Raw genomic sequence first — 23111 nt, 5'->3', positions numbered from 1 at the left:
GGTCACGCCCACCCAGTCACATGACCACCGAGCCACACCTACCCAGCTGGTCATTAGGGTAGAGAACCAGTTTTTAAATTGTTTGAATCCTACCACTGCACAGCCTTGTGGTGGGTTGCGGATCCTGTCACAACTGGTATGCTGTGATGGGGCCAGGTGTCCACCTTGGGCACATGTGCTGCACACACATGCGCACCCAAGCCCTGCGATGCTCCAGCTGCTTGGTGGAGGTTGCGCAGGCGCCGTACACTGCGTGAGTGTGCACAAATGGCCTGGTTAGCTTAAATACAGGTAAGGAATACGGACAGATGGGTGGACCCTCCAAAACACCATTCAGGTACGGTGGCCGCTGCTCCCAGCTGCCACTGGTATGCCCATACCGGGGCGTACCAGCCAGAACCAACCACTGATGCAGCCCTCCATCTTAACTAGAGTTCAAATTGACTTGTTATAAAATGTCATAAGGGATTGTCATTGTTTACTTCCAGATTCAAAATAATAAATCTTTGCTTGGCAGATTTGGGAAGTGGCTGGTGGAAAAAGGTAGTCAAAATAACCTCCTGGAAAGATTACTATTGTTAGATCACTTTTCAGGAAGCCTGAGCCAAAGAGAGGTTTTGTTACAAGAAATTCACCCACTTCTCATTCTGTCCTGAAACACTATATCTGGAATATGGCTTTGTACCATCTGTTGCCATACACTTTATGTGCTATTTACTTTATGAACTGATATGGTCCATCGATTATTGTCCAAGGTGAGCTTAATGTCAATTAGATCCATTTCAGGATTTGATTTTGTTCAAACTAATGGCAAATTGTGTAGCGGTGTAATAATTCTGTATATGAAGCTGGCTGCAAAGTTTATCATGTTTGTAAATACTGAGTCAATGATTCATCATTTTCCTCCCATTATTTAAACCCCTGCTAGAATCCCAGCTTTTGCAGTTATGAATCAATGTCATTACTTCTAAAAATAATCCAAAGCATTGCCTGGCATATTCCCTGTACCCAGCCAACATGTTTTATCAGCTTTGTGAACCCTGCCTATTAGAGCATTTGCCCATGATCGGGAAAGGGACAAGGGAATGTATTAGTTTCTGCTGTGTTATTTCTGTCTTATGCTTTGCATAGAATTTGTTGAGGCAAGTTTGCTTGGGGCGAATTAGAAACAGTCCCGTCCTCCCCCGCTACTCTTTTTGATCTGGTTTACGATTTCTTGTGTTTGATTTGTTGTTGTTGTTCAGTCACTAAGTCATGTCTGACTCTTTGTGATCCCATGGACTACAGTACACCAAGCATCCCTGTCTTCCACTCTCTCACAGAATTCTCAGTGGTTAGAAAGCAGTACTGCAGGCTACTTCTGCTGACTGCTGGCTGCCTGCAATTTGGCAGTTTGAATCTCACCAGGCTCAAGGTTGATTCAGCCTTCCATCCTTCCGAGGTGGGTAAAATGAGGACCCAGATTGTTGGGGGCAATATGCTGACTCTCTAAACCACTTAGAGAGGGCTGTAAAGCGATGTAAAGCGGTATATAAGTCTAAGTGCTATTGCTATCTTACTCTCTGCCTTCAATCTTTCCCCAACATCTGGGCCTTTTCCAATGAGTTCTCACTTCTCATTAGGTTGCCAAAGTATCTGAGCTAAAGATCCTTCCAAATTTGGACTAAGGATCCTTCCAAAGGATACTCAGGGTTGATTTCCTTTAGGATTGACTCATTTGATCATTGCGTTTATATTTTTCCAAATCTATTCTTATCATAACTCTTAATTTATTTGTTCACCTGATAGCCTATTAATCTCTGTGTCCAGTTTGTACTTCTTCAATAATTTCTTCCCACCTAGCTCTCCACTTTTTAAGCATTAATTCTGAGGCTGCTTCACTGCCTAAATGGCTCTAAGATAGCAATAGCACTTAGACTTAAATACTGCTTTACAGTGCTTTACAGTCCTCTCTAAGCGGTTTACAGAGTCAGCCTATTTCCCCCCACAATTTGGGTCCTCATTTTACTCACCTCGGAAGGACGGAAGGATGAGTCAACCTTGAGCCTGGTGAGATTTGAACTGTCAAATTGCAGTCAGCCGGCAGTCAGCAGAAGTAGCCTGAAGTACTGCACTCTAACTACTGCGCCACCATGGCATGATAGATAATGCACTTGCTGTTTTTCTTTGTATCAGAGTAGCATTGTATGTACGACCCTCAATTGTCCTATTTATTTACTTTTAAAAAATGGTTGAACAAGTGATAGTTAACTTTTAGAGGTTTTGCTGAACAATTTGGACATTGCTTTGTTCATCTGTGCTGACCTCTTTTTTAAAAGAAGTGCAGATTAATATCTGAGTGAAACCTTTGAAGATAGGTTTAATTTGGCAGAGTTCTTGTTCTCTAAAGGGTGTACATCCTTGCTGTGTTTATTACAATTCTTATTTATTTGATTTCAGTTCCGCCTGATTCCAGACCGACTCTGAGCAGCTCACAAAGTTAAAAATTCAATAGAAAGCGAATGAAAACAGAGAATATGCAAAACACATGCAAATATATCCAGCAAGGAGCTCCAGCCATACTAACCCAATACATTAAAGTGTTAAACGTATTCAGAAATTCTCCCATGGTTGAACCCTTTATGGAATCAAATCTGCATTATTCTAATTGAGTCTTGTTGCCTTTGAAACTCAGATCAAACCTAATCTTGCTACCTGGCAAATCTTTAAATCGATTAACATTTAGACTGATTCACAGATTCCTTAGAAATGCTTAAGCTCCTTTCAATAAAATTGAGTGGCCCTGTCAAAGTTAACTTTAAAAGTTTCGTAACTTTAATATCCATTTAAAGAGCCATCTTAGCCCTGACATAATTTAAAAATATTACCCCAAATTTTTATTCTATTTCTCAGATCACAAAGATAGCTTACCTTTGTATCAGAATTCACCCAATATATTGTGCCGTAGTCAAATGTTATTGCCTATTAGCAAAATATTGGTAGGGAGTCAGTTAGCGGATAATAATGTGGGTCAGAAACATGTCTTGAAATCTATGGAAATAATTTGGAAAAGGAGTATTGGAAAACAGCCTGAGGTTCATCTTTTTCTGGCTACCTCACTCATTCCTCAGCAACTCGCTGGAATGGAATCTGAAGCATTGCACAATATTGTTGTGGCCCACCTGCAGCCAGCAGAGCTGGTGGCAGACTCGGACAGTGAGGAGGTTGTGGAAGAATATGGGCCAATCCTGGAGTCTGGGGAAGGCTCTGATGAGGGCTCGGTGTCGGAGCAGAGATGGGACCAGGGCCGTCCAACAGTTATCAGCTGCCTTTATTTGTATTTGTATTGTATTTGTATTTGTATTTAGTTTATTTGTATGCCGCCCTTCTCCAGGAGGGACTCAGGGTGGCGAACAACTCAGGGGTGAAAGGGGACATAAACACAGTACACATAATTAAAATACACGAAAATCACATAGCCATACCAGTCGAGAGGGGAGGGGAACTCATCAACCCCAGGCCTGCCGGCACAGCCAGGTTTTGACGGCTTTCCGGAAGGCCTGGAGAGAGGTGAGGGTCCGGATCTCCGCGGGGAGTTCATTCCAAAGGGCCGGAGCTGCTACAGAGAAGGCCGTCCCCCGGATAGTAGCCAGATAGCAATAGCAGTGGACTTATATACCGCTTCATAGGCCTTTCAGGCCTCTCTAAGCGGTTTACAGAGAGTCAGCATATTGCCCCCAACAATCTGGGTCCTCATTTTACCCACCTCGGAAGGATGGAAGGCTGAGTCAACCCTGAGCCGGTGAGATTTGAACCGCTGACCTGCTGATCTAGCAGTAGCCTGCAGTGCTGCATTTAACCACTGCGCCACCTTGGCTCCTGGCATTGGCTGGTGGACAGAACCTGGAGGAGGCCGACCCTGTGAGATCTAACGGGTCTTTGGGAGGTAATTGGCAGCAGGCGGTCTCTCAAGTTAGAGCAGAGGTGGGTTGCTCCTGATTCAGTCCAGATTGGGCAAACTGGTAGCGGCTGCAGGAGGCTCCGCCCATGCACACGGATGCTTCTGTGCATGCAGCGCACCCGGGAGCGCGTGCCCGAACCAGTAGCAAAAAAATTGGCAACTCACCACTGCTTTGGAGTCAAGTATCAGTGGGACAGAAGAACAGTTGGATTCTGTTCCTGATGTACGCATGCACAGAGCTGCCAGGAGACAGGAACAGCTAAGGAACAAGGGCCAACTTGGGAGTAAAGGCACAGGTGGATGGTAAATGGCCTCTCCCATGGGGAATAAAGAGGAGGGAAAGGGGAGAGAAGTTTGCAGGAGTCAATTAGTTCAATTTATTAGGGTAAAGATCTGTTCCTGATTTTTTGCCAATTAATTGCTGCTACAGCGTGGCATTTGGAAGATATCGGCCTGGCAACTCTCCAAGCCTGATAAAGGTCTGTAGTTGTGAAATCTCATGAAGGACTGTTTGCTGGGACTTTGCTGGAGAGGAATTCCTTTTAACCTAAATAAAAGACGTTATTGGGACGAGGAGTCTACTTCATGATCTTGGGAAGCCTAGGTCAGAAAAAATCTTATTGGTTATACTTATAAAGTATTACTCTGATCTTTGGATGTGCTGACTTTTAGGCGTTTATGTGATTTGTAAACAGTTATTGTATACAGGAGCATTGTTATGAACAGTGCACCTAAAATAGATTTCTAGTTCCACAGTTTGAGACATTGTTGGACTATTTATATGTTGAACTTGAGAGTTTTATATTAGTTCTCTTTGCGTTGAGTCCTGTTAAAGTAATAGCCATATCTCGACTGGGTGCAGCACTGGATCTTATAAACTAACTTTTTTTTTCATATCTGATATTAGATTTTAACTCCCATAATTCTCAGCCAATGTAGCCTTTGGCTGGTGGCGAATGATAAACAATTGGCATCCAATATATTTGGAGTTCACCAGACTGGAAAAATGAGGTTCTAAATAATTATCAGCCAGAAACAGACATGAACAACCTAAAGGTTGATTACATACGTTCAACAAAAAATAATGGGGGTAAAATGAACATGCCTTGGATGGCAACAGAAAGACAGAAATTAATTCATTTTACCTTTAGAAACATTTCTGGCTGACTTCACAGACTGCACTGGTAATATTTGTTTTAATCAAGATGTGTTTTAATTGGTTTTAATCAAGATGTGTTGATTAAATAAATCAAGCTATACAACTAGGTTCCTACAGGTAGTCCTTGACTTCAACTGAACTCCACGTTTATGTTGCTAAGCAACAATGTTAAGTGAGTTTTGTCCCATTTTATGACCTTTCTTGCCACAGTTGTTAAGTGAATCCTTGCGGTTGTTAAGTTAATAACATGGTTGTTAAGTGGATCTGGCTTCCCAATTGACTTTGCTTGTCAAAAGGTCGCAAAAGATGATCACATGACCTCTGAATACTACAACTGTTATAAATATGAGTCAGTTGCCAAGCATCTGAATTTTGACCACTTGATCAGGGAAAATGCTACTATGCTCACAAGTGTGAAAAACAGTCATAAGTCACTTTTTCAGTGTTCTTGTAGCGTTGAACTGTCTCGAAATGAACTGTTGTAACGGAGTGAGCTCTTGTTACTGGTCCCAACTTCTGCCAACCTAGCAGTTCAAAAACAAGTAAAATTGCAAATAGAAAAATAAGAACCCCTTTGGTAACAGCATTCTGTGTACCTTTGGCATTTAGTCATGCTGGCCACATGACCACGGAGATGAATTCAGACAGCGCTGGCTCTTCGGCTTTGAAATGGAAATGAGCATCGCCCCCTAGAGTCGGGAACAACTAGCATGTGCGAGGGGAACCTTTATCTTTACCGTTTAAGTCAAGGGCTAAGTGCATTCATCTACGAAAAAAGCCATAATTTATGCTTACAAATCACATTGTCTGAATTCAATGTGACAGACCCAAATAAATCATGTTATGGTTTAGGGCAGCGTGTAAATCCAGACAAAATCTTTCATCTGGTATATGATAGAAGGAGTAGCTTTTTAAAAAAATAGTAGGAAGTTTAACTCCTGATGGATTCATGGATATTTCATGCTATTTTATGGACAACAACATAGAAGTACTTTTCTACCTCTTTCTTCTAAGATTTCATTTAAACTTTCCAAGCTAACCTACAGCCATGGCTTACTCTCCCAGTCTCTCATTCGATAACTAACCAAGACCTGACTATGTTTTGTTTTAGTGCCTAGACATGACATCCATTCCCGACCAGTTTGCAAATGTGAGCGTGCACACGCTGACTTTGCTCACACGCACCACCTCCGTTCATGTGCTAAGCCTTCTGTGCATGCACTTTTTGCTAAAAAAGGGCCTAAATGGGATGCCATAGAGCTGCAGCGGGTGGGCGGAGCCATCCATGATTTCCGCTACCGGTTCAGGTGAACTGGTCCGAACCAGTAGAATACCACCTCTGATGACATCCCAGGCTGCAACTTACTGAGATGTATGTCATATCAGCTTTCCCAAATTGCTATTCCTCAGTTGAACAAATTCCAAACAACATAGCTTCATAGTTAGGGGATGCCATATTGGAGGCATTTGAATCACAGGAAACAAGACATTGGATATTAACAGGGCAGGAGGAATTCTGAAAATAGTGGTGAGTGGGAGCACTCCTGGGGGCGCACTACTCCTGGTGGCAAAGTATTTTTGGTCAGCATCAGGGAAGAACTCGTAAACTCTTACTTTTGTCATTTGAACATAGTACAAAGCAGTTCTAATGAAGGAATGCCTTTTCATGTTTGCAAATGTTGTTATGGGAAGACTGGATGTGTGATGGATGTGCATCTGAAGAAAGAGGGGGGGGGGCAATCTTGGTAGGAGCACCATAGTTTCCCAGGGCAGAGTCTGTACATTCCAGAGGGAGTCCAAAATAGGAGACTGCTCAGTCCTGAACTGGATGGCAGAGGGAGGAAAGGACTCAGAATAGTCACACCCTAGAATCTCCCAGGTAATCTCTATTAGGTTAGAAGGTTATAGCTTTAGTCTGGCAAGATTCTGTCTGTTAGGTGTAAGCAAATTAAGAATTGGAATTCACTGTGATTTTCTTTGGGTTTGGACTCGACAGCATGTGAGCTCCAGGAACACTTTTGATGTTTCTCTTGTGATGACAGCCACGTATTGGCATGAACGCAATCTCGGAGGCATTTTAAAATAGATCATTTGAAGCTATTTGTTTAGTAGTGTTCAGTCAAAATGATTTCTCAACAATATGTTCCAGCAAGAAAAGCACATTGCTATTACACAGCAAAATATCTGCCAAGCAGAGTTAGACTTATTTCAGTAATGGGTATTTATGTCATGTTTTTAGTACTTGATAATTAGGCTGGGGAAGCTGATTATAAGTCTCATAACTACATAAACTGGCAGATCTGGAGAAAAGGGAAGAAAGAGGTGGAAGAGCTGTACATCCATGCAATATATAAATAGAACGGGAAGAGTATAGGAATAGGTACAGCCTTGGCACTATAAAAAGCATATGTGGAGTTTCTACAGAGGAGATTAGAGAGTGAGAGACTAAAATAATTGCCGAAAGGATTGTTTAACAGTCCGTTCTAGCTAGATTGGAAGGGACTTTACACAATGCTTTTCCCATGTGAGGCCTTGGCAAAAAAACTAAATTTATCTCCTTTGAATCACAAAAATGATGTATTTTGCAAATTCATATGTGTGTTCAAAATGAACTACTAGAACAACTAGGCAAAAATAAGAAGGATATGTGTGTGTGGAAATAGATATGAATGTGATGGATAATAATTAATTTTATTTTTTGTCCCATACCAATACAACACAAATGCAGAATTTAAAATACAGAAGCAAATAATAAAACACAAATATATAAATTTTAAAATAAAGGACAGCTCTCCTCCATGAAACAGTAGTGAAAAGAGAATAACAGCAGCTGCAAGCCAGAGCTATTGCAGAAATTTGGCAATCTTTGTAGGGATTGTTGAAGTTAGGTTTTATGCTAGGATAATTGTAGTTTCTTGATTAGAAAGACAACTAAACATTCTGCTGATCAGTTTTATGAATATCAGATGTCATCAATGGGACAATGAGCAGTACAATAATATTACATTATTGTCTGTACCTCTGTTCCTGAATAGACAGGTACGATTGTTGTTTGGGAGACTAGTATATTAGTCTATAATATACTAATATAAGCCAAGGTCAAAGGTGGTATTCTGTTGGTTCAGACCGGTTTGCCCGAATTGGTAGCGGAAATTGCAGCTGGCCCTGCCCACTCACCCCAACTGTACGGCATCCCATTTAAGTCAAAGTGCATGCACGAAATCCTGAGCCAAGCACGGATGTGGGCACGTGCTCATATTTGCGAACTGGTAGGGAAAGGTAAGTGAATACCATCCCTGGCCAAGGTGAATAGCCTCCTGTATGAAATATTAAGGTATTATAGAAGTAGCTAGGAATTGTCCATGGGGAACTTGCAATTGCACCACAATCAAATTTGATTATTGGCCCTGTCATTTTATAAATCTAAAACCTCTGTTTGAATTTGATTGAAGCTTTATCTGGGCTAGGAGACAATATTGCCTGGAATGAGACACACCATAATACTCTAGATCAGAGTCAATTGGCCTCCTCAGTGGTGAGGAAATCCTATTCTGTAGGGTGAAGTGAACCAGAGATGCACCCTAAACAATTTGCTTCAGCAAAAATCCAAGATGGCAAATTCTCAGGTAGGCCCCAAGAAAAATGGATCCAAGCTGAAGTTGAACGAGGACATTTGGAGTTGAATAAAGGACATGGAGCAGGGCTTTCAAACATTTAGACTGAACAGCTTCTGAAGTAAGGAGAAAAACAACAAGCCTAGAATCTTCCCTTTAAAGAATTTTATTGCTGCAGAAATGTAATTACTGCCATGGTGATTTAAAATATAGTGATGTGACCAAGACAAATTGCAAAATTTATATTGTTTTTTGCACTGATGTCATGATGCATCTGATGACATTATGGATTGCACTGCATGCTGACCAATTGAACAAAATAATATTGGTTTTGTGTGGATTTAGATTGCTTAGATTCCAGTTAATACAGTTCAGTAAAAGTCCAATAAAAACACAAAATATGAAATCATGATAAATCAAATTTTAACAGCAATATTGAACAGTTAGAACAAAAATCATGTGATAATGGAAAACCAGCTGAGACTAATAGGGATATAGGAGAAAGATTGTTGTGGTCCGCTGATGGCCTGAAGAGCTGGCTGCAGAGTCAGACAGTGAGGAGATTGGGGAGGAACATGGGCCAGTCCTGGAGTTTGGGGAAAGCTCGGACGATGGCTCTGCATCAGAGGCAAAGAGGGGGTCAGGGCCACCCAAGAGTTATGTGCTGCCTCCAGAGCTTCCAGAGTTGGACATCAGCAAGGCAGAGGAACAGGGGGAGCCTGTTCCCAGTGCGCGCATGCACAGAGTTGCCAGATGGCAAGAACAGTTAAGACAAAAGGAGTGACTTGGGAGTAAGGCTTGGAGATGATTGGCCCTTCCCATAAGACATAAAGAAGGAGCAAAAGCACATGAGGCTTTGCGGGAAGCAACTTTGTACGTTCTGGTTGGTTTCAATTCTGAAGCTCCATTTTGACTCTGTGCTCCATGTGGCCTTGGAAAACTAATTGGCAATTAGGTCTTTGGCAGTGTTTCAAGGAAGTTAAAGCCTTATCCTGAAAGACTTTGGCAGACTTCTGTCGAACTCTTTACAAACTATTTGTGACTCATTACAGGCTGTGAATGAACATAATTCACAGCCGTTGAAATAAAAAGAGGGGTTTTGGGACTATGTGTGTGCTTTGTACTGTCTCAGTGTAGGTCAGAAGAAAGATCTAGAAAATGTACTTATTGCATTTAGTTTAAATTGAATAAAACTAATGCTTCCTTGTACTCACAACTACCCTCAATTCCTGGCTAAAGGAGGATGTTATGTTATGCAGATATTTCTTCCAACTGAACTCATATAGAGAGCAACTTTAATTAACAACATTATACACCCAAGTAGTTTCATGAAAGGGGATCAGTCCCTGTTGCTGATGAAGTGGTACATGATTAATAAATGGTTCCTTTTTAAAAAATGCTTTTTAAATGCAGGGTACAGGTCGGGGATGAAATAGGATGGCAAATTCAATCATTTTAAATTTCTATTTGTTTCCCCTCTCTTACAGGAAAGCAATCTCCAGGTCTGGCCTTCAACATCTGACTCCTGTTCAAAACCTCAACCTGGGCATCAGTAATGGACCTGTGAAGGAGCCGAGAATGGCACTAGAATGGAGTGTAAGATTTTCCTTTTATAAAACCCTGCATATAATGTTCTATCACGGATGTAAATGCCACACAGCTATTATGAACCATGTTTTGGTATTTATTGTGTACTGTAGAGACTGTACATTCTCTGGTGTTTATGGTACATTTTGCATTTTGATTGAGATGGAGAACTTACGGCACTTCAGCTGATGTACCTGTAGCTCTCTGCAGTTCCTAGTCATCCTGGGAAACTGAGGGAAGATGGAAGATGCAGTTCTGCAAAATTTGAAGAGCTATAGGCAAAAGCACATAGATATTGTTGTGGCTTGTCGGCTACTGGCCCCTCCAGAAGGCAAATCTGATGAGGAAGAGGCATGGGAGTCAGGATCAGCATCAAGGCAACCTGAGAGCTCCAAGGGGGAAGAGGGAATGGAGCTGGCAGAGAGAGAGAGAGAGAGAGAGAGAGAGAGAGAGAGAGAGAGACAGAGGCAGAGGCAGAGGCAGAGGCAGAGCCTGAGCCATCCGTCAGCCCTCAGATAGAGTCAATAGCCCCCAGGTCTGGAGGTGGCTGATGAGGAAGAGGAGGAAAAGCTGGGTCCAGTGCCTGATGCATGGATGTATAGAAGGAGAGGAGAGGAGAGCAGTGGAAATCTGTGGGCTGATCCTTGGGACGGAAGAGCCACTGCTGCTAGTGGACCCCAATCCTAGCTCTGGGGATAAAAGGCAGGGGGCGGAGATGAATAGATGTAGTAGACAACTATTCATCTCCCTGCCAGACAGACTTGTTAGCCTGTTGTGGGAGAGAGACTTTTTTTTAGGGTTGCTGATGCTCCTAATAAAGGAATAGTTGATTAATTACAGAGGGATTGACGTGTTTGGGGAGTTGGGGCAGAACAGATATTTAAAAATTTAAAAATACTGGTAGAGCCAAGGTTTTTCATTTTGGTAACAGTCTAGGTCTAGGGTGTCAAGCTGGATTTCTTCAAGAGCTGGATCAGCATAGTAATTCTTCTCCACAGGTGAGTGGGGGGGAAGGGGGAGCTGCAGAGGTGGGTTCCTTCCAGTTCGCACCAGTTCGATAGAACCGGTTCGTCAAATCTACCGAACTGGTTAGAAGAGGTTCCACCAGTGAACCCGGAAAGCAGTCCACACCTACAGAAGAGGTTCCAAAAATTTTTGAAACTCACCACACACACACACACAGACAGACAGACAGACAGACAGACAGACTCACACAGAGAAAGAGAAAGAAAGAAAGAGAGAAATAAATAAAAAAGAAAAAAAAGAAAAGAAAAAGTGAGAGAGAGATGAAAGAAAAAAAGGAAAAAGGGACAGAGAGACAAAAGGAAGGAAAGAGAGAGAGAGAGTGAGAGAGAGAGTGAGTGAGTGAGAGAGAGAGAGAGAGAGAGAGAGAGAGAGAGAGAGAGAGAGAGAGAGAGAGAGAGAGAGAGAGAGAGAGAACACATGGCCGGCAAGCCACTCCCACCAGGTCACATGGCCGGCAAGCCACTCCCACAAAGGAGGCCACACCCACAGAGTAGGTTCAAATTTTTTTTGAAACCCACCACTGGGGAGATGGGATGGATGCCTCCTGCAGCACTCTGCCAGCCAAAACAGGGTGCTCTACCCCATTTTGGGCCTGAATGACCTCCTGCAGCACTTTACCAGCCAAAACAGGGTGTGGGTGGGCACGTGCGCCCCTTGTGCCTCATTTTTGCCCTCCGTGGCCTCCTGTAGCACTTTGCCAGCTGGAAACTTTCTGTTTTCAGCTGGCAGAGTGCTACAGGAGGCCACAGAGGCCAAAAATAGTAGTAACTGTGAGAGGGATCTTGGAGTCCTAGTGGACAACCATTTAAATAGGAGCCAGCAGTGTGCAGCAGCTGCCAAAAAAGCCAACACAGTTCTAGACTGCATAAACAGAGGGATAGAATCAAGATCACGTGAAGTGTTAATACCACTTTATAAGGCCTTGGTAAGGCCACACTTGGAATACTGCATTCAGTTTTGGTCACCACGATGTAAAAAAGATTTTGAAACTCTAGAAAGAGTGCAGAGAAGAGCAACAAAGATGATTAGGGGATTGGAGGCTAAAACATATGAACTGGGTATGTCTAGTTTAATGAAAAGAAGGACTAGGGGAGACATGATAGCAGTGTTCCAATATCTCAGGGGTTGCCACAAAGAAGAGGGAGTCAAGCTATTCTCCAAGGCACCTGAGGGTAGAAAAAGAAGCAATGGGTGGAAACTAATCAAGGAGAGAAGCAACTTAGAACTGAGGAGAAATTTCCTGACAGTTAGAACAATTAATCAGTGGAGCAACTTGCTTCCAGAAGTTGTGAATGCCCCAACACTGGAAATCTTTAAGAAGATGTTGGATAGCCATTTCTCTGAAACCATATAGACTTTCCTGTCTTGGCGAGGGGTTGGACTAGAAGACCTCCAAGGTCCCTTCCAACTCTGCTATTGTATTGTATTGTATTGAAAAGGGGTTGTAGGGCAGCTACATGTGGCCCATTTTAGCTAGCAGATGCCCTGTGGGCTGGACCTTTGATATTTCCAGGCCATGGGCTTTGAGTTTGACACCCCTGGTCTAGGATTAAGGATCATATTAGGGTAGGAGAGCCTCATCATAAGAAATATTAGAAACTAACTGGAATGATTTTAATTTTGGCAGATTAAAGATAATAATTGGTTCCCTTGTTTCAGGATATTTTTGACTTGAAACAAAGTGCTGAGAATTCACTTAAATTCCCAATATGCTGTTCATACTGAAAGATTTGGAAATGAAATGATAAAAAACACATCACTGCCCATAGTACTGGCCATCTGTTTTGGGATAACTATTTTGGGCTTCAATTGCAATCATCAACAGTCCAACATAGGAAAATGGATTATGGATGTTGTTTTCTTAATTTACTGGGAAAGCACATTTGGAGGGGCTGATGCAAATTTGAGAATTAATATGCCCTTTTTAAATTCCTTAGAGGTTCTTTAAGAAAAATGACTGTGACTGCTTTTCATTTGGATTTCTTTCTGGCTTCCAATAAAATACACAGGGAAATTCCATTTCCGAGGAAAATTATTCTAATTTATGGTTAGGGTTAAGTCTCCTTGGAGTTCAACTTGAAAACTTAGGTATAAATTCTTTGAGGTTTTCTAATGATAGAGGGACACAGTGGCTCAGTGGCTAAGACATTGAACTTGTCAATCAGAAAGGTTGACAGTTCGGCAGTTTGACTCTCTAGTGCCGCGTAACAGAGTGAGCTCCCGTTACTTGTCCCAGTTTTTACCAACCTAGCAGTTTGAAAGCATGTAAAAATGCAAGTAAGTGGGAAGATAACAGCTTTCCATGTGCCTTTGGCGTTTAGTCATGCTGGCCACATGACTATGGAGACATCTTCGGATAGCACTGGCTCTTCAGCTTTGAAATGGAGATGATCACCGCCCTCTGGAGTTGGGAACGACTAGCACATATGTGCGAAGGGAACCTTTGCCTTTACTTTATCTAATGATAGAGAACATCACAGCTTTTGGGTTGGATGTCTACAACTGTAAAATAAATCAGAAAAAATCATTTTCATTTTCATTGCCAATGAAAATTAAACTAAGGTTTGAGTTAATCCTAAACTCTGTGGCATGCTTCGTACAATCTAACTTTCTTCCCTTCTTCCTCCTGCCTGCTTTCCCTGCAACCTCTCCATATTTTTATCTCCAGTGCAATGATTTTAATAATATCGATTTTCCTGTAATGGTTATATAATATATTTTGTTTTAGTGTTATAAGCCATCTTGGGCCCTTTTGGAAAATGACAAGGTGTAAATTTAATAATAGGGAAGCGGTGGCTCAGTGGCTAAGACGCTGACCTTAGCGATCAGAAAGCTTCGGCAGTTTGGGGGTTCGAATCCCTAGCACCACATAACGGAGTGAGCTCCCATTAAACTCCCATCTAAGTGCTAGGCTAATAGGAATCATGAAGTCAAATGACCAATGTGTAAAAAACAACAACAACTCAACAGATTTGAAATTTCAAATAAATATAAATAGAAGCAAATTTTCTATTTACATTTATTTAAATTATTATAATATTCATGCAGGAAAGAAATCTACTTCTTTTTAGCTTATGCAGCTAAGTAAATCTATATAAATCTATTTAAACTTTCAGATTTTATGAATAGATCTATAGAATGTGAATATGAATTGACAGGAAGAAGATGAACACAGATTGACTTTGGTATTTTCTGATTTAAACAGTGGAGTGGCAATGAGCTAACTGTTTGGTTGATGTTACTTTAAAAATAAAAAAACTAAATTATTTTTTAAATCAGGGTTACATAGTAGCTGCAAACTTTCCTATTTTTCAGAAATCTTCTATTGAATATTTTTTTATTGGACTAAAAAGGAATGAGTGACTTTGGTTATTCCTGCTAAAGTGTTTTTGCAGTCTTATTAAATTTGCCATTTAGCTGAGTTACCTTTTAACAAGAACAATCAATAGAAGGAAAGCATTTAATAACTCAGCAGTTTAAACAATTAGGGATATTGAAAGTAAGTTTTAAAAGGTTACTTTACAGGTGATCTGCAAGCAATTTGTTATCAGATACCATTTAGTTGTGAAGCATAAAAATCTTTTGTGACTTTTTTTGAAGTGGAAGCCAAAATGTCAGTTCTGTGCAATGTATCACAGTTTGATGTGCATTCATATTTATTTGTGTGTATTTGTAGGTATACACCAGTGGTGGGTTTCAAATTTTTTTAGAACTTCTTTTGTAGGTGTGGCCTGCTTTGTGGGAGTGGCTTGCCAGCCATGTGACAGAGTGGGAGTGGCTTGCTGGCCATGTGACTGGATGGGTGTGGCCAACTTCTACAATGTGGTGAAACTCACTTAACAACGCTCTTGCTCAGCAACCAAAATGTTGGCTCAGAATCTCTGGCATTTAAAGCACGCAAGTCTTAAAGCTGTCAAGTTACAAGACCCTTGCACCCCTAACCCTTTAGGAAAAAAACCCCAGGGGTGTTCAAACTTGACAGCTTTAAGACTTGTAGACTTCAGCTCCCAGAATTCCTCCTCCGGTCATGTTGGCTCAGGAACTCTCGCATTGAAGTATGCAAGTCTTAAAGCTGTCAAGTTACAAGACTTTTGCACCCCTAACCCTTTAGAAAAAAATCCCCCAGAGGAGTTCAACCTTGACAGCTTTAAGACTTGTGGACTTCAACTCCCAGAATTCCTCCTCTCATCCTTCATTTTGATGATGTGCAGATGGGCGGGGGGGAAGGGAGCTGGAACCAGTTCTAAACGGCACTGTAGATTAGTGGAACCTTTTCTATAGAAGAGGTTAGAACTGGCAGGAACCCACCCCTGGTATACACATGTGTGTGTATGTATGTATAGATATGTTTCTGTCTGTCTTTTTTTAAATAATTTTTTTAAAATTTTAATTTAAAACAAACACAACATCCTTCTTTACATGCTATAGAAAGTGTATCAGTTGGTTACAAAAAGACTTTCGTGCATCTCTTCCACAGTCAACAAAAATAATTCATATTAACTCAAGCATTTTAACTCAAATAGTTATACATGTCACCATCATCATATTTCCATTTTCATTTGACTAGAATTGTTTAAGTGTCCTTCCTCATAAAATATACCAAAATTTAAATAAATTTTGGGATAAATTTCCCCTCCATTTAATTCCTCTTTCAGTATTCCACTTTTTCCATTTTCAGAGACAAACCAATCACCATAAATATCAGCAAATTTAATCTCTTTATATTCATTTTCCACTTCAATTTTTTGAGTTTTAACCACCACGTTTTGCATTTGATAAACATCCTCAATTTCTTCATCCTATTTTGCTGTTATATGCTCTAAGTCTTCCAGCTTCTTCTCTATCCTCTCATATGTATTTGATAATTTCTGTACTTCTGAAAATATCTTTTGCAAGCTTAAGATTTCTGTTTGCTTTTGAAATTGTGCCATTCTCTCCACTAACAAACACAGCTGCTCTTGCTTGGAAGGTTAATAAAATTAAGCATATATTCACAAAAACATTTTGTTTTCACTTTTCTCTGATTAAAGATATACTTCAAAGGGACATCTGTATGCTTCCCTTCTTATCACTCTCTATAACCAAACAGTTGTAGTACTAAGCCAAAACAATCAGTGAAGAAAAAAAGTGTTCCATTTCCAATACACAAACTCCAATACACAAAACGTCCAGCCTCCTAGTAGCAGTGTTATTGTTGCAAATTTCCTTATTTCTTTTTGTATCTTTTTTGTATTTCAAGTTAAAAAAAAGAGTCAAATTTTTAAATGGGTTAGAAAAACACCCACAGTAATGAAAGAGGAAAATTTTAGACTATAGATTACAGAGAATAATAAAAGAAAAAATAGAAGAAGAAAACTTAATCCATTCATTTTAAAAGGCATGCATAAATTCCATCCATGAAGATAGCATTTAAAAAGTAAGATAACCACTGACCAAAACCATTCCAAATTTAATTCCGCCGCTTGATTCTTCTGTTCTCCAATTTGAATTAATTTTAAGTTTTTTATAGGCAGTCTCTTTTTAAAACCGTAAAAGTTCCTCACCAGCTGGAAACACTTTCTCTTTCCGTATCCTTCCGTTTTGGAGCCACCCCGACTTCGTCAGCCTTGGCTGGATTTTTTGTCGCTGGCTTAAAGAACTTCTCTTGCATCAATCAGGGACTTTGCGATGTCCCTGAGGTCAGCAAGACATATTCTTCCTGTTCACCGTCTCTTCAGGACGGTTTAGGTCCGATTGACCATCCAGAAGCAAAAGTATTGGCTGTGGTCTCGGAGCATCGAGACCGCACGTCCATATCGTCGTGACATTGAATCGTCCCATCTCTCTCCATGTTTTATGTGTATGCACTTATACAACAAAAAGGGTTTTCTCATTTCACATATCTGCATCTAGATTTTTTTGTAGGCTGGGTGAAAGCTTGTATCAGAACTGCTTTATTTTTTTCTTCTTAAATTTGTTCTGAATTGTGAGCCTCAGGTTCCTAAAGCATGGGAGCATTTATACCAGTAAAAATCTACTAGGCAAATGTCATTTCACATTCTTTTGTACCAATTATAATGGCAGTCATTTATGGAGTGTCTTCTGAACATCGTGAAAATTTTTTTTTGTGGTCACTAAGAATCCCTTAGAGACTTGGTGGCACATCATCAACCAATCAATCAAATTTGAGAATCTGTAGCAAACAAAAGATTTGTCTGAGGCTTTTGAGATGTTAATCAGGACAAGCAGAAAATATGTATTTAGATGAATTTGGGAACAATGGAGGTACCTGCATTTTGATAACATCGTCATGAATGTGCCCCAAACGATAGATGCAATAAAATCCTTGGGATTATTATATGTCTACTAGATAAAGCAAGATTTTATGTGCATTTTTATTTTTCCTTCTGAGTCAAAAGCTTGGTTTCCATATCTGCTATGCTTACCGTGGCAGATGGCAGATATGTAACCATGGTTTATTAAATCATCAACCAAGATGCTTAACTCTAAATCAGAGTTTAGAAATGACACTGGTTGGAGTTATACAGCGCACTGTGGCTGAGTGAAATGTGGGAACCAAGGCATTCTGGTTTACTTCATGTTAGAGGTCTCGGTAAGCAGCTTTTGGAATCAGTTTAATTGTGTGATGGCTGGATGAAGTAGCTGTATAAACGTCAGAATGAGAGGCAAATATCTTTTATTTTAGCAAGTTTATTTATTTATCTATTCGTTCAATTTATATAGCTGCCATCTCAATCACTGACTCTGTGTAGCTTACAATTTAAAAAAATATATAATCTATCTATCTATATAAAAACAAGTTTGTGTGTGTGCAGGTTCCACCATAACTCTGGAATGCATCAAGCAATTTCAACCAAACTTGGTACACAGATGACTTACTGTTTGGAAAAAAATACTGTGGGGGTACGACACCCCTAACACCCCTTGGGGTATGTGTTCTGTTAAGATACAGCCTGCTGTGCCATACTGCCCTACTGGCTTCTGCTGTACAGCGCAGTGGAACTGCCATGCTAACAGCTTAACAAGGGGGTTCCCTCTGGTAAGGTGGAAAATCCAACATTAGAAATTATGTTTGGTCCAGACATTTCCCCCCTGTAAATAAATAGTTGGACAACGCCAGGTTATCAGCTAGTCAAACAATAAAAAAGGTTCAGATTCACATATGACCCTTATGCATTGAATAGACTTTTTGATACAACCTTTTACTTCATTTTAAAATACAGGATTTAAAAAAAAGAAACAACAGCAAAATATAGACCTGAGGTTTCTAAAGTTGACTTCAGACTTTTAGCCAATTTCTGTAAAATATCAGCATTTCCTAGTTCTTTTTCATTTGTGCAAGTCTTTTAAGCAGCATGGATTTTTATACGTTTACTTAGAAATAAGAGCTATTGCATTAAATGGAACTTATTATTATGGTATTTAACATTTATTGCTACCAACCTGCCTTCCATCGAGGGCCTGTATACTGCACGAGTCAAAAAGAGGTGAAAATATCTACAGGGCCCTCACATCCTGGACATATATTGTTTCAACTTCTACCCTCAAAATGACGCTATAGGGCACTGCACACCAAGACAACTAGACACAAGGACAGTTTTTTCCTGAATGCCAACACTCTGCTAAACAACTAATCCCCACAACATTGGCAAATTATCTACTAAGACTATATTACTATTATTATTCTTTTCCTTCCTAGTATCTATCTCTTTCCTAGTACCTATTTCTTTCCACTTATGACTATAACCATGTTGCTTGTATCTTTAAAATTTAAATTGTTTTATTTGTTTCCTAGTATAATTTGATTGCTTATTAGTAACCTATGACTATCACTAAGTATTGTATCTTATGACTCTTGATGAGTATATTCTGTTTTATTTTTCTTTATGTATACTGAGAGTATATGTACCAAAGACAAATTCCTTGTGTGTCCAGTCATACTTGGCCATTAAAGAATTCTATTCTATTCTATTCTATTCCTGGGAGGCATGGAAATATTAACATATTTTCTTTTCTTTTAAAAAAGTAATGACATATATTATTAGAATTAGCCTGATTATATTTTAGTATGTGTCTTTTTAAAAACTCTTAAATCACCTTGTTAATGCTGTAGTCACATAGTCAATAAGATAATTTATTTCAATGTAAACGTGTTAAGTAGTTAATTTATGAAAGCATAGCATTAATAAGATCCAAAAAAAACCAATGCTACCAATTTGTTTGAGAAGCAATCTGTGTATCTGTCCTTCCAGGAAAATGCAATAAACGGCGAACATCTCTGGCTGGAGACCAATGTATCTGGGGATCTGTGTTACCTGGGAGAGGAAGGCTGCCAAGTTAAATTCTCAGTGAGTGTCCTATTTTCAGAATTTCTTCAGTAAATCAATCCAGTATACGTACACACTGTAAACTCTCTCCTTTGGAACATGGTGGAATCATGCCTGTACTATCTGATGCCTTAGAGGGAGATGGTAGAGAGGAACCTGGCTGGTCCATCCAATGTCATGGGATAACCACTTGAGGTTTTCCAGAAAAGAGAACCAAAAGACATTCCGTATAATTTTTGGCTTTATTATTTTATTTCTAACTTAGAAACTACTGCTATAATCTTGGTGATATTTCTGCTATAGACTTGAATAGCAGGAATGGGCTGCTGGGGATTCGCAGGGGTTCAGGAGAACCTCTAGCTAAGATTCTGTGCAGTTCGGAGAACTCCTAAATCCCACTCCTGGCTGGCCCTGCCCACCTCGCCCCTCCCCGGATTTCCCACATGGCTTGGTTTGGGTGCAGATAAGTGCAGGGCATGCACAGAAGCCTGGGGAGGGTGAAAAATGGGCCTACGGAAGTTCGGGAAGGCCGGAAATACGCCTGTTGCGGCCTCCAGAGGGCCTTCAGAGTCTGGGGAGGGCAAAAATACCCCCCCAGCATGCTGCAGGAGGCCGACTAGGTCACGACTACCTGACAACAGGGCAGAGAACCCCTTGCTAACATTTTTGAACACCCCCTTCCCCCTGCTGAATAGGAATAATTTTCAGAGTTTCATTTTATTTGCTTTATAAGCCAGTATGATGTAGTGGTCAGATTAGAACTTGGAAGTGTAGGTTCAATTCATATCACACATAGAAATTCAGTGAGTTATTTTGGGCCAGGCACTATCATTTCATACAACTAAGTTCATAGGGCAGTTGCTCTGGAGAAAAATTAGAGGAGGGAGGGAGAGAGAGAGAGAGAGAGCGAAAGAAAGAGTGAAATCATAACAAAACTTTGTGTCAGTGTTCCAAATATCATCCAAAATTAAATCAGAGTCCAAGGCATAGCTTTCCTCAAACTTCCAATTTATTAAGAGAGACATATTGGCACATCTGTGGAAAACCCGAATCTGAAAGCTTCCTGGGTTTTCCACCCAGTTGGAAGTTCATCATCTTGCCCCCACACCCACCAGCCCATCACATGGTCCAATCTTCCACTGCCACACTGGCATTTCCACCAATCTAGTTCGGGTCAGGTGCAGAGACAAAGAATGACCTTGGGCTTCTTGAAAGGAATGTTTTATTTTGACAACACCACATTCTGCTCCTTACTATTCCCCCTCCCAATTCCCCACTAATGAAACAGCATAGTAAAATAAGAGAGAGTGTGGCAGCCAAAGATCCTAAAAGGAATATGACTGCAGGCCTGAAATTTTGCTCTGCTTGTCTGGCAAGAAGAATAAAAACTGAATAAGTCACCAACAACATTTTGTTATGGACATATATATTGGCATTTTTGCATATGTATTTTGAGTATAAAATAATTAAGAATAAAGAATGTTTACATGCACCTTCTGGGACAAATGGACACTTCCCTTTGCTTTGTTTTTTTTCTCTGTTAATGTTTCAGAAATCAGCTGTCCGAAGGAAATGTGCTGCCTGCAAGATTGTGGTCCACAACGCCTGCATGGAGCAACTGGAAAAGGTAGGATGATGCCACCTGCTGGCCTAGATGTGGCAAAGAACACACTTCAACAAAATCATTTGTTCTAGAAATCGAAACAACATCTAAAGTGAGATTTAGGTTAGAGTTGCAACCATTCTATATGCCCAGTTTCCACCCCCTCATTTACGACAGTCGCCATGGCTGTAACCTGTATTCAGTTTTACACAAAGAATCTAGTAGCACCTTTTCTGACTCACACATTTTATTAAAAGCCATAAACGCACTTCTGTCAGATGCAAAAATGGGGGCAGGGGGTGGGTGGGAGGAGAGAGAGAGAAAAAAGTGGAGAAGATGGTTGCTTATGCGGAGGCAGGCTATATGTGAGACAAATTTCGAGAGCCTTATCTATTAGTAATTATAATGTGTTAAAAAATCCATTTTTCTATCCGCCCATGCATTTGATGAAGTGGGCAATAGCTCATAAATTCTTATGCTTTTTAAAAACAAAACATATCAGTTGAAAAGGGTGCTACCAGACCCCTCATATTTTTTTGACATAATAAACTAGAGTTCCCCAATCTTTTCGGCTTCGAGGATCAGTGGTAAGAGGGGATGATTCTCCCTGAATGGCCGGTAAACGCACATGTGCACATGGCCTGGAAATGGCCTGAAAAAAGACCCGAAAATGTTCCAAAAACAGTCCAAAAACTGACTGAAAAAGAAGCGGGGGCGGGGCCAGCCAGTGGTGGGATTAGCCCCAACCGGCTGAATCCTACCTCTGCCTTTGACACGAGTGGCCAGGAGGCGGGTCTGGGTGTGATGAGTGATGTCACCCACCCAGTCACATGACCAACTGGCCACGCCTACCCACGCCTACCCACTAACCAGTTATTAAGTTATTCAGGTCCCACCACTGGCAGCGGATATGTGTGCACATGCTTGCCTGCTGCTCATTCAAGTGGGGATGCACGCACATGATTGCTCACTCATCTGCTGCTTCTACTTCCCAGTTCCGAATAGCTAATGGCTAATGACTGTGGTCCGGCAGTTGGGGACCCCTGCAATAGACTAATACAGTTCTTACCCTATTCATTTTTATTGAGTTCTTCTAGTTTTTTGTCAGTCTTTCAAGGTAGTTCAGACAAGATAGTCCATCCATCAGTGCCAACTCTAACTGTCAGCATTCCAAATATCATCCAGAATTAAATCAGAGTCTAAGGCAGAGCTTTCCTCAAAGTTCCAATTTAATAAGAGAGACATGTTGGTACATCTGTGGGAACCCCAATCTGAAAGCTTCCCACCCAGATGAAAGTTCATGATCTTGTCCTCACACCCACAAGTCCACCACATGGTCCAATCCTCCTCTGCCACACTGGCCTTTCCACCCACCTAATTCTGGTCAGGTGCAGAGGTGCGGAGACAAAGAATGACCTTGGGCTTCTAGAAAGGAATGTTTTGTTTTGACAACAACACATTCTACAATTCTACTCCTTACTATTCCCCCTCCCAATTACCCCAGCATAGTAAAATAATAGAGAGTGTGGCAGCCAAAGATCCTAAAAGGAATATGACTGCAGGCCTGACACTAACTTTATTGTTTATTTAAGATTAATTAACATAATTTTATAAGTCTGAGAATACATCTCTCCTCTCTCACCTGTGCAATCCAAGAAACTAAGGGGGATACCTTCTGAGATGTTTGCCATGCTCCCATTCCTTCTGGGGGCTCAACTTCCTCTTATCTGACTGTTGCCTAGTCTGTGGCTCTTCTTCTTGTTTCCCAAGGTCACTCTCACATACCATTGCCATTTTTCTTTTGGCTGCTGTAAATGATGATGTCCCCCTGCACCTCTTATTTGGTCAGAGTATA

At 40.7% G+C, this 23111-nt stretch overlaps 1 protein-coding gene across 1 annotated transcript in view; it reads left to right on the top strand.

Moving 5' to 3' along the window:
* DGKI (diacylglycerol kinase iota) overlaps positions 1-23111 on the top strand; it is a 316253-nt gene that overhangs the window by 128370 nt on the left and 164772 nt on the right. The window contains 3 exon segments of the mRNA XM_087722998.1: positions 10201-10309; positions 19579-19674; positions 21206-21280. Coding sequence (XP_087579124.1) covers positions 10201-10309; positions 19579-19674; positions 21206-21280 — 280 coding nt within the window.

Source organism: Thamnophis sirtalis, unplaced genomic scaffold, assembly GCF_051295495.1.
Source record: "Thamnophis sirtalis isolate CommonGarterSnake01/CBP01778 unplaced genomic scaffold, rThaSir2_p1.2 scaffold_9, whole genome shotgun sequence".
NCBI lineage: Eukaryota > Metazoa > Chordata > Lepidosauria > Squamata > Natricidae > Thamnophis > Thamnophis sirtalis.
Note: the sequence above shows the minus strand (reverse complement) of the source record. Positions and strands in the feature narration are given on the sequence as shown.